At 37.1% G+C, this 16366-nt stretch overlaps 1 protein-coding gene across 4 annotated transcripts in view; it reads left to right on the plus strand.

The window, feature by feature from the left end:
* RBMS1 (RNA binding motif single stranded interacting protein 1) overlaps nt 1-16366 on the plus strand; it is a 257733-nt gene that overhangs the window by 77491 nt on the left and 163876 nt on the right. Inside the window, exon 1 of one of the 4 annotated variants that reach the window (XM_074215868.1) lies at nt 925-1205. The exons of the other annotated variants lie outside the window; for them this stretch is intronic. Coding sequence (XP_074071969.1) covers nt 1137-1205 — 69 coding nt within the window. The 5' untranslated portion in view covers nt 925-1136. Of the gene's footprint in view, nt 1-924; nt 1206-16366 lie in introns of those variants that run through there. 4 annotated transcript variants of the gene reach the window in all.

Genomic DNA, 16366 nt, shown 5'->3' on the forward strand with positions numbered 1-16366 from the left:
ATCGAGTCCTTGGGTATACAAAACACGAGGTACTTAAAAAAAGTGTATTTGACTTTAATGTTGTAGCTGTTTGTTTTCTGGAGGGGTGGGCAGTCGTGCAGATTAAAAGTGGGTTTGCAGATGTGCTGTGTAAGCTTAGGTACCGGTAACTTTACTTATCAAAGTCAAAGTCATTTTTGGGGAAGGGAGGGGGGCATGAAGTTCGATTTCCTGCCGGGGTGCCTCGGTGACCTGATCCGCCAGGGGTTTGGAGCAGGGGCGCAGTGCTGCCACCACTGGCGCTTAAGGAGGGGGAAAGCAGGGGGGCCGGCTGCACCTAGGAATGTTCGGTATGCGGGGAGCCAGACCCAACCATTGCGCAGGGGCAGGGGCCGCCGGCAGCCCTCTCTGGTCCCAGAACCCCGGCCGCGCCGGAGCACGGGGAGCGGGATCCCTCGGAGCCGGTGGGCACGGAGCCCGCCGGGCCCGGCGCGGCGCGGCGGCGGGGCCGGAGCTGCCTGGAGGAGGCACTGGGCTCCCGCCCCACCCACTCCCGCCGGCCCTCCCCGCTCTCGGCGCCCTCTCTGGGCGGTGGTTGAGGCCGCGGTAGGTGGGACCGGTGGCGGCGCTGCTGCCGCCGCCTGGAAAGTCTCCCCCGCCGTCTGATCAATGAGCTGACTCCCTTCCATGGCAGGCAGGGCGGCTGCCGCCTCCCCAGCCTCTCCAGCCTCCTCTCCCGCCCAGCGCCGCTCCCGGAGCTCAACAGGAGGAAGAGGCCGCTGGAGGCAGCGGAGCCGCAGGGGGAGGGGACGGGGCATTTCCCCTGACTTTTAGCCGAGTTCAGGAGGAGGAGGAGGAGGAGGAGGTGCTGGAAGAGGAGGAGGGGACAGGAGAAGTCAGCACCGCGGCGCCCGCAGCAGCAGCAGCGGCGGCGGCGGCGGCGGCAGCAGCGGCCCCAGCCCAGGCGAAGCCAGCCCAGCCCAGCCGGCCCAGCCCAGCCGGCCCAGCCCAGCCCAGCCGGCCCAGCCCGGCCCCGGCGCCTGCAGCCCAGAGAGAGGGAGTCTCCCCGGGACCGGCCTCCGAACTAGTGGCTGCCAAAGTTGCCCCCTCCCCCATCCGCGCACCCCGCCACAGGCTCCCCTCCGAGGCTTCGGGCAATGATTTTCCCCAATAGCAGCGGGAACCCGGGGGGCAGCGGCCCCGGCCGAACCCCCTTTCGGAAGCAGGTAAGAGGCGGGCGGCGCGGGCTGCCGGAGAGGAGGGGTGGGGAGCAGCGAGTGCGGGGGGGGGCCGGGACCGAGTTCTTGCAGAAGGGGCGGCTTCGGGAGCCGGGGAGCAGCCGAGCTAATGGAAGGGCGCGGGGGGCCGGCGCGGCGACCTTGTTTGTGAAGGAGTCGGGGCGGCCGCCGGGACGGGCCACTTCAGCGGCTTGACCTGGGCGGCGGGGTGCAAGCTCACCCCCCTCTGCTCCGGCGCCCCCTCCCCCGCCGCCCCGGGAACGAGCTGGGCAGGGTGGGGTGTACCGGGAGGAGGAGGAGGAAAAGGAAGAGGAGGGGTAGCGAGCGAGGGGAGGGGAGGCCAGGCGAAGCCAGGCCAGGCTGGGCCAGGTTGGGGTTTGCTGAGCCTTGCAACAAGTTTTCTCGCGCGTTTGTGTGCGTGTGTGTGTGTGTGTCTGCGTCTGTGTGTGTCTGTGTGTGTGTGTGTGTTTGTGAGTGTTCTGATAGAGTCAGATGGTCGCCTTCCTTGGAAGTCTGCAACTCAAACTTTGCATTTTTTAATTTCTCACGAAGAAAGCTGGGGAGATTATTATTTTGGGGGGGTGGCGGTGAAGGGGACGCCAGAAAAGGGGAACTTAGGTCTCGATTTCTTCGGTTTTCAGTTCTTCAGTAGCAGAGGGAAATCCTGTGACATTTTGATTGAAGAGATACTTTGGAGAGGACTGAGTCATACACATGCGTTTTCCTATTTTAATATAGTTTCCTACTTTTTAAAAAGAGATTTGACCTCCAAAGGCAATTGAGTGGTTAGATCAAAATCTTGTTGCGGGAGGGAAAAGAAGGACTGCAGAACGGAAGAAAAGAGTTGCGACCTCATCATGGGTGGTTGCCTTTTTATGTATGTATGTGTGTGTGTGTGTGTGTGGTTTTGTTTTCTCCAATTCTTTTTTTTAATGATTGTTGGAGGCATATCGTGACAAAATCTTTCAGAAAGGCAGGAGCAACAATCAAATGTTAACTTTATTATTTTCCTAATATGCAGTTCTTTGTTTATAAAAGGTTAAACTGATTAAAAATCTGTGGCAGGATGCTTGTTGAAAAACAAAAACACTGAGCAGCTATTTTTCCTCAACAATAAGCCTCTTGTGTCTTAACCTTAGCGACTGAGGCAAATCAATTAAGTTATTATCCCAATAATGATACAAAAGAATCACATCCTTGGAAGTGTACTTTAGATCCATTAATAGTAGATACATCATAACTAATGGCAAAAATGCCTGCTAACTTTACTGCAAGCTTTCAAGGGATTATTGATTTCTTTTAGTCCATTTTTTTCCCCTCAAATTAGTATATCCTTTTAGACTTTGAGAGAATTTGAAAATCAAGTCTAATTTTGATAAAAACAAGGACTTTTTCCAGTTTTAAAGTACCGGTTTTGTTGAATTCCTCCCTTATTAGCTTTCACTTTAGAAAAGGACTCATGAAAGCAAAACTGATGGAAATCAATAAAACTTTTGCTTGGTTTAATAACTGTGGAATGGAGATTGATGTATCCATAAATATAAGTTTTGGATACTGGCTAAAACTTTCAAAATAAAAGTTTAGAACACACATAAAAAGTATATTAACGTGACTTAATTAGAATAAATGTCTACTTTGGCCACACTTGCATAAACTTCATAAATGAAACCAATTTACTACAAAGCCTCCCCTCCTCCCTCCCCTTCCCGCCCACCTCAGGCTACCTGAAAAGATGGTTAATTATGTAAGGAACTGTAGGGCCCTGTGTATTCATTTATTTGTTGTCAGGGCACTGCGGGGTGTTAGCTGTGAAATGAGGGAAAAAGGGCGAGGGCGAGGCCTTTTACTGTAAGGGGCTGTAGGTTTTGTGTGTGGATGGGAGATAGCCTGCTGGTCTGGAGCACACTGATAAGATGCTCTTCTTTTCATAGGGCACTCCTTAGATTCAAAGAGCTAAAAAGGCTGACTGAATCAGAAAAACAAACAGACTTTCTTTTTTTTCTATAGGCAAAGAAAGAAATGAATGTGTAGGCATTATACAGACACAAGACCCCGGGTACCAGTGGTATTTGACTCAAAGGTTTCTTTTGTTAGTATTTAGCTGTTCTGTGGTGAAAGCACACTTCCTTACATAGGGACCTGGTTACTACGAGTGACTTTGTGATCTCATTTTAGCTCATGCTCACTCAGTGTGTAGTCTTGTGAACAATTTTGTAGTGTGATTAAGTTGGAGACCTTGATTATTCTGATTTGGGTTTTTTTTCCTAGAGTGAATAGGAAATCTCCAGTTAGATAATGTAGTTTGAGTTCAATCTAGAAGTTTAAAATTTGTAGAACAATTTAACTTATCTGATTTTTTTTTTGAAAACATTTTTAGAAGAAAAAGTTGAGTTTAAGGTTAATTAAAATTGTATTTGAAATTAAAATGAATGGATTCTGAAACAGCAGTGCTTCATATTTATATGGATATAAATGTATAATTAATCTTGTAATCTGATATTAAGAAAAAATTTGAGAATATTTAAGTAACTTAAGTCTAGAGAACCTAAATAAAAACAAAAAAAAAGCAGAAAGTGGAAGAAAAAGAAAGTGATTTGGGTGAAGTGATGACATTTGTGGATTGACATGGTTTATTGGAATTATTGTTGGCAAAACATTTCCCTGAATAAAATAGGTTTTTTTCTCTTCTTTTTAAACTCTGTCATGTTGCCAAGGATATTATGGAAAAGCCAACTAGATATAGGTGGGTGGTGTCTGATGCTCCCCCCTCCAGTATAGAGAATAGGAGTGATCTCTGATCTCTGAAGTCATCAGTGTTAAACAGGATTTTCCTGCATCACAGGCAGATGAGCACCTTAGAAATACGCCTACTGGGCTTTAGTCAAACTTAGAATCCCTTGATATTAGTGGTTGCTCAGTGGGTAATAACTAGACAAAGGCAGAATGCAGGTTTAAGTCTCAGTTAAGAAATGTGAATGTGCACATACATCCTGCCACAGTTGTTTTATATTATATGCAATAATTTTGTGTGGATATACGTTTTCAGTAGTAATTTTCTTCATGTCCCCAGCCCCTAAACCCCCAAACTCTTTATAATGGTCTGTAAAAATAAAGTAGTTTCTTTTGGGTTGGGGGGAGGAGATTATGGTCTTGCAACTCAAAAATCTAACATTAAAACTCATGCTTTCTTTGCATTTACTTTTCTTCCTATCTTCTGCTTTAGAGTTCCTTCATTTGCTATTATTTTCATGCAAAATAGATGGGAAGATCATGTTCATAGATGGGAATATCACATACTTTCTATTTTCAGATTGAAGTATGCTGCAAGTCTTTTGTTATTATTTTTGTATGTTTTAGGAAAGAATTTTGCTGAAAAATAACTTGCTGATATTCTCTTTCCATATAATTTTGACCAGAGTTTTGGAGTATCTGAATTACTGGGAGGAAAAATTTAATATGGGAAGAGAGATACATTTGCAGATCAACAGTGGTTCTAGTTCCATGTTGTTAACATTTAATGAGAGAAATGTTTATCTCACCAGTGTAAGTAGATTTACATACTTTGCTGCTTTCAAGCAGATTAACTGGGCGTAGCTGCACGTGAGGAATTTTAACAGTGATTCAGTGTTTGGCCTTGTTCAGAAAATGACATACAAAGCTGTTGATTAACATCTTTTTCATGTAATTCTGTTCTTGAAATTTATTGTCTTGTTAAAATTTTAAACTTGCACCTAGGTATATTTATGTGAGTATTGCTAAAGACAATCACATTTTTTCCCCCAATAAGGCATAATGAAAGGTTAAAAATTAAATTATCAGAAAATAAAATGAATCCTTTCATATAAAGTTTTATGGTCAAATCCTGTCTTCATTTTGTAAGCAATTTATACTATTGCACATTTGTGTTAAATAGTTCTTTAAAAATGGATGGGGAAGGAATGATTCAAAATGCCTAGCTGCAGCCATTAGCAAAGAACAGAATTCTCTATTAGTGCTTCTCTGTTTTTTTCCTGCCAAGTGTCTCTTTGGCATCTTACTAAATTTTCCATACTCTTCTTTACTAATATTTAAAAAAAAATACTAGGATTTGGCTCCCCCCACCCAGGGCAAATTGTCCACATTGGATCACCACACATGGGTAATTCTATCACTCTAGAAATGGATCTTTGAGTCAGATTGCTTAATAATGTCTGGCCAGGATTTTTGTAAAAAAAAAAAAAAAAAGTTCTATTTCTCCTTTGTCCATGCAATTAAGAATGCATTTCTAAAACACTGAATTAACTTAAATATTGTAAATAACAGTGTATTATCTTGGATTTGTGTAATACTTTTCTTCCAAGAAACTTTGATAATAACTTCACAACTACATTGGTGAAATAGAAGACATTGCCATTGTCATGATTAGTGTGGAAATTGAGCCAGGGAAATTAAATGGCTTGAACAAATAAATGGGTAAAATCTCTGTTGTCTTAGTCCAATGCTCTCTGCCTGCATCTAGACAAAAGAATATGGAATGTGTGAGATCACATTATGACATGCAAATTTCCTACTTTCTTCATTCTTGACATCCAGAAAATATATGCTTCTCAGGGCAGTCTTTTTTTTTTTTCTTTCTATTAATCATTATAACCTGCTTTCTTTCTTGGAATCTGTTTATGAGAAGGGGAAAATGAACCATTTTCAAATTATTTTCTTCCTTTTAAGTCAAGATCTATTTTTTTTAAGTAGAGGTTGTCTTTACATGCCGTCATTACATTTCCTGGCTTTGTGGGGCTCTGTTTTGTTTGCTGCCTAGTAAAGATCTAGCCTTTACTTGTTTTCACCTCTACAAGCTCCTTGGATGGTTTCCCTTGGAAGTCTAGAGAGACTAGTGAAGCACTATGTTTGCCCTTAGCTGAAGCAGAATGAGGATTTTGTTTTGTGGGGATCCATGGTCTCTAAGAAGACATAGTACGTAAAAATAAGGGCTGAAAGTGGGACTTGCACAAGAATTCTGAATGTGAAGAGTAAGACAATAGTCAAAATCTCTTTTAAATGAATCATTTTTCCTGACCCTAAGAATGGAATAGAATGTTAAAAACTGTCAGAGTCCTTAGAGATCATCCACATGCAGCTTCCTGACTTTCATAGATGAAGGAAATAAGACTCAGAAACATTAAATGAATTTTCTGAAGTCATAGTCACACACAGTTTGCTGAAATCAGTGATAGAGCCAAGAAGAAAATGTACCTCTGTCTCCTGATTCTGCAGTCTTTTTTTACTCTATGTCACTTCCATGTAAATGTTTATATTCTTGAAACTTTAAAATACAAACAGCCAAACTATTTTATTTTACAATGTAACCCTACAGCCCCCACCCAATGGTAGTTTCTGGTGTCATGGGAGAAAGACAGTCAAATATTTCAACCAATGATGTATGTTAAACTAAAAGTTGAATGATCTGGAATGAATAGTATCAATCACTTATTGATAAAAATCATATGTACATTTTATAGTTGCTTATATTTTGACATTTTTGGTCATTACATAATATTTTCTGGTTCCTTTTTGCCTGAATTTTCCCATTTTGTTTATCAGTATTTCAAAACTTAGGTGGTTTTTTTTTTGATATTCAGAAAGAGGAGCTTCATTTCCCCCTTTTCCCCAAAATCTGTAAATATTGGATAGGTGATTGTTTTTATAGTTTAAATTGTAAAGAATCCTTCCTTATAAAATTCATAGCTTTTTGGTACATTTTAAAATAATACTAGGAAAGGAAGTTTTTAGGAGTTGGTATGATATTGAACATTTTAAAAATGGAATAAATGAAATTCTGACTTAAAATATCACTTAGTCCAAGTCGTCTTTGATACTTGGCATTTATTAAGGACCTGGTAACGTCTCTCTAGTTTTATCCATTACTGTAATTACTATTATTAGCATTTATGTATCACTTTTTTTAAAAAAAGTTTTTGCGAGGCATTGGGGTTTAAGTGGCTTGCCCAAGGCCACACAGCTAGGTAATTATTAAGTGTCTGAGGCCGGATTTGAACTCAGGTACTCCTGACTCTACCAGGGTCTGTGGGTGCTCTATCCACCCAGCTGCTGCCCCTATGTATCACTTTAAATTTTGGAAAACTTTTAAATATAAAATTTTATTTGAGTTTCATAGCAGTTCAATGAAGTAGATATTATGCATTGATCTCATTTTACAGATGAAGAATCAGATTCCAAGAGACTTGTGGCCTTATAGCCAGTAAGTATAGGAGGCAGAATTTGAACTCGGGTCTACCTAACAATGTTATCCACAACCTAATCATCTATTCATGGATGTAGAGAGTTATAAAAATGAATCAGTTTGTTCCTGTCCTCATGATGTTGAAAATCTACCTGGGAAGAGAAGATATGCTGCACACAAGGAGCTATAACGGAATTCAATGCATTAGGCAAGATGGTGTAGTGGAAGGAACTCTAGTTTGTAAGTCAGCATAATTATGCTGGGGAAATGTTGGAGAGATTTAGTTCTACTTGGTCATTTTTATAGTTGAGGAAATGAGATCTTGCCCAGGTATGACAGAGATAATTAGAAAAATAACTCAACTTTTGAGATTTCTGAAAGACACAAAATTGAGTAACCAATTCATTCCTACAAACTCTTTTTGAGAACAATCTAAACACATGCCAGGCTCATCTGATGAGGGATTGAGAAGAGGAAAGGAGGGCTGTTGCAAATGTTTTTCCCCTAGCAAGTCACATTTTTATAGTCACAAAAGATTTGAGAGGTCTTAGAATCTACTATAAAATATAGACTATAAAAATGGTATCTGATTCAGTGTGTAAAATTGGTATCTTCACAGCACAGCTCTTTTCTATCAAGAGCTCTCCCATTATAATTTTGTTCAATGAGCCCCTAATTATTAGAGAGAGAGGCAAAGGGGGATTATGTACTTGTCAAGAATGTTTTCTGCTGGAATAGAAGATAACTTGTGAAGAATCCAAAATGGAACAGAGAGTCCTTAGAGATATTTATGATGATGATGATGATGATGATGATGATGATGATGATGATGATAAAACAAACACATCACACTTTAAGGTTTGCAAAATATTTTATACATATTTGTTTGATTTGATTCTCACAATCACCCTTGAGAATAAGGACTCTTATAATTCCCACATTACAGAAGAAGCAATTGAGACAAACAGGTTACAAGCTGATAAACTTATTCATGGTCACAGTGAATAAATGTCTTTTGTAGGGTTTGACCTCAAATATTTCGTAACTCCAAATCTAGCCCTCTATTCCTTGCATTGCCTAGATGGTATGTTCCTTCAGGTTCTCCTTTTGTAGATGGCATTGTGCTGATTGCAGTTGAGTTTTGGATTATCATGAACTTCCTAAATGACATCCGTAGTTACTTAAAAAGAATTTGACTTTCTGCATAGATTAAAAGTGAGTTAATGAAGAATACACATTTTCCAGATTGTTAGGCAGTTGAATGGACAACCTTAGTCCATCAACATAATTACCTTGGTTAGACACTGTGAATGACCATTGAACAGAAGGAAGAGAAAAACAACTTAGCTTAGACTCCCTCTGTAAAATTATACATTTTTTTAAATGATCACAAGGGTCTCTTAAAATGAAGGCCAATCCATTTATTGTCAGTATTTTTCCAATAATGCTGTGTGGTTGAGTTAACCTTTAGTGTCTAAAGAATTGAAATTGAGTTTACTTAAGTGGAGAGGTGTATGGTGGGTTTGAGTGGGGTGCAAAATGTTCCCAATTAGGAATTTTCCAGGAGACAGTGTATAATAGATAACTTATGAGAAAAGTAGGACTGGAAAAGAACTGGTTATCTGGTAATACTATTAGATAAGAGATGGGAACCTGCTCATAATTATTAAATGTGAAGAATTTCATTGCTTTCCTCTGGAGAATTTATGGGAGGATAACAGCAAGAAAATATAATTGAGTTGTAATCTGTATTATCAAAGAGAATATACACCTTTTTTGATGAATTTACAGAACCACTGTATAAATGCTGTTATTCTAAAATGTGAAATGATTGATGTGGTTGTTTCTTATATTGGCATAGACCACAACCCCCTGCAACTTACTAAATAGTCTTCAAGGATTATTATGGTTGAAAAAGTTCAACAATCTGACGACCCACCTAGCTTGTTCTGAACTTTTGCTGTTGTTAATATATAGTCTGTTGTTGTTAGCCATGACCATCATCCTTCTAGTCTTTCAATTTTATAACCCATGTGCCCATGTCTGATGAGACCTCTCACTAAACCAACATTTAAACTTAGCATACTCATTCTCTCTCTCTCTCTCTCTCTCTCTCTCTCTCACCCCCACATTACCCACATACACATACACAGTCACTCCCCTCCATTAAGCCTACCCTTCATCCCAGCTTTCTTGTTTCTGTGGATGTTATGATCAAATTCTCAATCATCAAAGTTCAAAGCCTCTAAGTTCTTCCTCCTTTATCCCCCCCTTTCTAGTTAGTTGACAAGTCTAATTGAGTCTACCTTTTTAGTTTCTATCAGTCACACAGTGGCCACTTATGTCAGGCACTCATCCCCTCTCACTTGGATTTACAAAGGCTTCTTAAGTAGTCATTTCCATCCTCTTCTCCCTAATTGCTGCTTTATTTATAATCTTAAAATACAAATCCGACCAAATCATTCCTGACTTTTGAGTAGCCCTTTATTGCTTCTAGAATTAAATACAAAAAAACCCTCAACTTTGCATTTAAAATCCTCTCCATTCTGGCTCCTATCTACTTTTCTAGGCTTATTTCATATTACTCTCTTTGATCTACTCTGTGTTCAGCAAAACTAGCAGTTTGATATTTGTGATATAATATCTCTTGCCTTTGCACAAGCTTTAGTAAAAGTCTAAATGTATTCTGCTTTTTATAATCCTTGTCTTCTTCAAAGAACATCTCAGGTCCCACCTCCATCTTAAGCCTTTCCTAATCCCAACAGATATTATTACTATTTCTTATTGAAATTATTTTGTCTATACTGTGTATACAATAATGTGACTGAGTAAAATGTAAATTTCTTGATTTAAGGACTGTTTCATATTTGACTTTATATCTTTATTACAGTGCTTTGCATGTAGTAGGTATTTATTAAATAAATTGAAATTTCCTTCTGTGTTTTCTTTATTAGCTCATTTGGTTTCATGGGTTTAATAATCATCTCTTCACAGATAACTCCCAAATCTATTCAGTCAACCCTCACTTCTTCCCTGAAGTTCATTTCTACACATGAGCAGGATGAGGGCTCATATTTATATCCTTCTATATTTCTGTCAATTTAGTAAGCATTCATTATTTGTATTATTCATCCCCCCTGTGAATCACTACAAGAGGGTAGTAATCATTAGCTTTGACAAATCTATGGATACTCTCTCTTATATCACCAATAAATTAATTGAAAACTCAGAAAACTTTCTTCTTCTAACACCCAAACTTAATATGGTTCACACAACTTATTTTTCCCTTAAACTAAACCTGTGGTTCCTCTTAATTTCTCTACTTCCATTAATGGCACCATCAACCTCCCACCTGGATTGAGAACCTCTGTCATGAAAAAGTCATCCTAAAATTTTCATTCACTTGCCCCTCTATATAAGGTCTTATTGATTCTACTTATACAGTAGCTGTTTTATGAGTATTATCTACTCCACATGTTATATCCTGGTTCAGCTTCTCATGACCACTTAAATGTACTATTTTAAGTCCATGTCTTTCCCTGATATCTCTCCTTTTTCCAATCTGTTCTTTACACAAAAGCCAATATAATCCTGGACATAGGATTTAGAACTAGAAGAGACCATAAAAGATCATCTAGTCTAATACCCTCATTTTACAGATAAAGAGACTGAAGCCTCATTGAAGTTGAGTGACTGACTTCTAATCTGCCTCCTTTGATTCCAAATCCAGACTGTGTAATGACTGCAAATCAAAGGTCATGAAAAGGGATTTTTTTTTTCAATGGGATTGGAGCATTCTAGTGTGACAAAAATACCTTGCTTGATGGTGATTGATAAATTTCTTCACAATCTATAAAGGAATTTGCCAGCCAAGGTACTTCCATTAAAACTGAGAAATATTAGAAATGTTACTTTTTCTTCATTCCTTTTTAAAGTAGTCTTAAAAAATGCTCCAAAGTTTCTCCTTTTCAAAAAAGTGTGTGATTCATAGCATTATCAGGCCTCAAACTATATTAAAAAGTAATAGCCATCAAAAGTATTTCATACTGGTTAAAAGGAAAAAAAAACTCAGAAAATTAGCCGTGAGGCACAGATTATTTTATCAGGCGAAAACTTATCCAGTGTTTGATTTAAACCAAAACATAAACTACTGGAAGAAGGACTTACTTTTTTGATATATAAGAAATATAAGGAAAACTAGAAACAATTATGCAATAATTAAGTTTAGACTGATGTCTATCATTATATGACACAGTAAACTTGAAAAGCCTGTGAAATCTAGATAAAAAAAATTGTGCCACAATAAAAGTAAAGAAAATAGTGCCTTTCACAGCTATGATCGAAGAGACAATTTTTAACTAAAGAAGGGATAGAGGAGTCATAAAAAAATTAAATAGATACACTTTTGTATGAATAAAATCAATGATGAAGACAGTATTGAATTAGAAATGGTAGAGAGAAATATTTGGATGAACTATCACAATAAAAGCATAATTACCAAAATATACTGTAATAATAATAAATACAATAAGCTTAATAGATAGGCATAGTATTTTTTTAATTATGATTTTAATTGATTGTATGAAAACTTATCCTGAGTCATTAATAAGAGTTACAAATTAAAACACTTTTGGGGTTTTATCTCACTTCATGTAAGCTGGCAAAGAAGAAGACAGATTGAAGCAGTCAATATTGAAAGCTCTGTAGAAAGAGTTGTTGGAACTGTGAATTCTTCTAAACATTCTGTATTTCAATTTGGCAGTATACAAGATTAGTTACTAAACTACTCATAGCTTTTGACCCAGTGATTTCACTGCTGATTTTATACATCAAAGAAGTCAAAGAGAGAAACTACAGTTCATAATATTCTTAGAAGCATGATTTGCGAAAAAGAAGTCTGGGTTTGACATCAGAGGGCCTCCTTTGAAATTTAAGCCCTACTGCTAAATTAGTGTGACTTTTATGTGGACCTTAGTTTCTTTATCTCTAAAATGAAGGATTGAATTAGGTGAACTCAGTGGTTCCTTCCAGTTCTAAAGGATTCATCCTCAGTTGCGAAGTTCATATTTCTTTACTACTTCCCTATGTTGTCTTACAAGAAAAAGTCACCTATTAAAGCAATATTCCAGGCAGTGATACATCGAATCATACAATAGAACTAGAAGGGACCTTTGGAAATATCTAACCTCTTCATTTTACAAGTGAGACCCTGAGAACTAGCGTAGAGTTTGGGATTTTTGAGTCAAAAAGTCTTGGATTTGAGATTTTTGTCTCTAATTTTGGGAAAATCACAATCTCAAAGAGCCTCACTATTTAAACCCCAATTTTTTTGCTAGCCCAAGGTCAAACAAACTGTGTCAGAACCAGGTCTAGAAAACAGGAAATTCTGGACTATATATTACAAAATGTCAGTAATCTCCAGTACTTTTTCAATTGATCATGGTACCTTGTCACCATTCAATGTTTTCTCACTTGTTAATGGGAAATTCTTAATTTAGTAGATTTGTGATGGCCTTAACGTATTTGATTTTTCCAACAGAAGATATTTCAATACATCAATACTTTTAATTCTATGTTGTTACCTGTATTCTCTCAAAGGGCATGACTCTGCACTCTAAACTTTCCCTTAAATTTTGGAGCCTTGGCTAAGTACTATCATAGTACTCAAGCTTTCCATTTTATTCCTTGTCAGTGTAGGATCAGAACTTCCTTAATCATCCATCTCTAATATAACCTTTATACTATTACTTGAAAATGCTGGAAAAGTCAAAAAACCTTTTTACATAATCATGTGGAATTGTTGGAACATAAAATATATTATAGCACTATTCATCACTGTTATCTACTTCCTGGTTGTTACAGTTTTGATTCTACATGGATTATAGCATTCCTAGATTTATCTAGGTAATAACACTAGAAGAATTATGGTACAAAAAGGTATTTTTGTACCCATAAATAATGATATATCACCTTGTAATTTGTTTTATAAGGTAATCAAATTTCATCCAAGTCATTTTGTAATTGTTTATGTATCATAATCTGATTTGAATTTTTTTAAAAATAGTATTAGTGCTGGCATACAGTAAGTATGTTTACCATGAGAACAGGATGAATAAAAAAAATCTGTCAAACTCCTAAAGCCCATTCAGATATTTACAAAATCAAAATCTTGACTTTGACAAGTCAAAGACCTTGTTTGAAATGTTAGTTGATGGGGCAAGGAGGGAAACAAAATAAATGTTAAATTAACAATTTTCATTCATTAAATCATTCCTCATTTTTCTTTACAAAATTTAGGCTTTATTCTCTTAATATCTTGACTATAGTGAATGATTTTGTCATATGTAGATGGTTACTCTTTGAAGCCTGAGTAGCAAATTTGCACTTGTGGGTTTTTTAGTCATAAATCATTATGGAAAAAGCAACTACTGTTTGGCCTTCAGAAGTTTTTATGTGATACCTATTTACATTATACTAGGATGCACTTTAAAAATATTGTTTAAGCATTTATTCATTGATCACATGTGACATTTCAGTAACCAATTAAATATGACTTTCTTAAGTATTATTAAGGGTTTTAGCTTGCCCATCACTTACTGAAAAAGGATGTCTGTTACAAGAGTTCTGCAAAGGGTAATTAATTTTTTTTGGTCATCAGAGCATGGGAACTTATCTTGAATGTATCAATCACCATTTGTATAAAACTGAATTCCTGTGTACTACTGGTGATGTTTTAAATATGATAACCTGAAGTGAAATTTCATCTAAGCATCATACGGTGTCATGGTGATTTGTCCCCTTATAAACCCATAAGAATTATTTGTAATTTTTTTAAGGTATTGGAAACATTATAGATCCTCAAAGGATCTTTGGGATTTCCTTGTTTTTAAACTATTTGCCCTTTCTAAATGCCATCATATTTTGGGACCCAAATCTAAAAATCTAATCCCTTTCCAATCTTACTTTTGCTACTACTTTAGTATACAAGAATTAGTTTTCTGGATTTTTTTCCCTTAAAAGTTAAAAGATGCATAGCTCAAGTATTTTGCACTGATATCCGTGAAATACTTAAAGGAGGAAAGAATAGTAAATTACAAAGATTCTCTAGCATATTAGATACAAGTTCCTAGGTCATTGGATAGATTTCTTAAGAGAGACAAGGACATAGATCTCATTTGATACAATGGGTTTTGATTTGTTATTGGTGAAATTCATATTGTCTTTGTGTCCTTATTGTCTATGTTAAGTGCCTTGCACCAGGGTAAGGCAACAAATGCTAATTGGATTGGATTGGAAGGATTAACAATCTCAATAGGATCATAGGTCCTTCAAAATATCATAATATGTGCAAAGTTAAGGTTAGGATACAGTAATATCCAACCAAGGAAAGACACTGACTAGGATGAATTTGGGGAGTCCACCAATTTAGAATCATACTATAATAGATTTAGATTTAACTAGACTTAATTTATGGATGCAGAAAAGTAAATTTCTTGCCCAAGATTGTGAAATATTTAGAGTATTAGTTGAAATTTGAATTCAGGTTGTCTGATGCCAAGTTTCCTAGATTTGAACTAGACTCCATGGTTCTAAGGACTTGGAGCTTTTGCCATCACAGATGATGCTTTTGAACCCAACTCAAAGAGTATGGTACTTTCCAATGCACATTGCATTGACAATTGAAGATTAACTCATCTAGGCATGCTGAACTTTCATTCTTCCATTCCATAATTCTAACATCACTATCTTGATTGCAAGCAGACTTTTGGTATTTTTAACTGCATTTCTACTTAATCACTTCGATAACTAACTGGCCTACTTTGCTCTCCCTATATTAGGAGTTTTTCTCATTACTCAAAAACAAAATAAATAAGACTGTTACATGCCATTTTACCTCCAAAGTTCATAAAAGACAAATTTCATCAGAAAGAGGACATGCTATGAGGTATAATCATGTTTAATGTCTATTCTCTGTGGATCAGGTACAGATCTGCCTATAAGTTACTTTGAAGATCTGCCTCCAGGGTATAATTGTGCTTGATTTGATTCCAGGATATAACTGGTTGCTCAGAAGTCTGACTGATTTTTGGCACCATGAGAATTATCTTCATTTATAACTGACCTATTCTTTAATTTAGCCTAATAAGCTATTTGTTAGGATACAAAAGTACTTGAAAAAAGAATGGGAAATAAATCTTTTCTTATGCTTGGTGTCAGTCATTTCCATGTTTGAATATTACCTTCAATGTTAGAAGCTTTAAGGGAGCATTTAAAGAAATGAAACGCAAATGAGAGTTAACATTTTCTAACAGAATTTCTTTTCAATTTTCATTATATTCCTTTTAAATGTGTACTTTCTGGCTGTAAAATATTGCCTGAGATCGATCAATTATTTTAAAATTTGAGATTGTTAGTTTTTAGGGGAAGGATGGATTTAATAATAAGTTTATCTATGATTACTTAGGAGCTAATTAGGATAATCTTTGTTTTTTCCTGTTTACTACCTGCCTTTGGCTATTTTACTGGTCATTAGATTTTTCACCAAAGGATGCTTGAGAGGAATTGAAAGAAATGAGATTTAGTCTAGTTTAAGCTGAGACTGGATGACTACTTGTTAGCATTTTTTAAAGCTTCCATTTAAAAAATTTTTTTACATCAATTATAAAATTTATGCGATGTATGAATTAAAAGAGATTTTATAGTTACCTTTTTTCATCAAACACATTTCCCAATATTTCTTCCCTTTCTCTTCCTTAGAATTTAATTTACCTTTTATTTAAAAGGGAGGCGGGGAGAAGAATAGTTCAAAACTAAGCAAGATATCAACAACCAAAATATTAAAAATTCAATATTCCAAATTCATCTCCTATGCTTGGTTTTAAGCCCCTGATATTAAAGTATTTCTCCCCAACCCCAAGCCCAAGAAATTTTC

Source organism: Macrotis lagotis, chromosome 1, assembly GCF_037893015.1.
Source record: "Macrotis lagotis isolate mMagLag1 chromosome 1, bilby.v1.9.chrom.fasta, whole genome shotgun sequence".
Classification (NCBI taxonomy): Eukaryota; Metazoa; Chordata; class Mammalia; order Peramelemorphia; family Peramelidae; genus Macrotis; species Macrotis lagotis.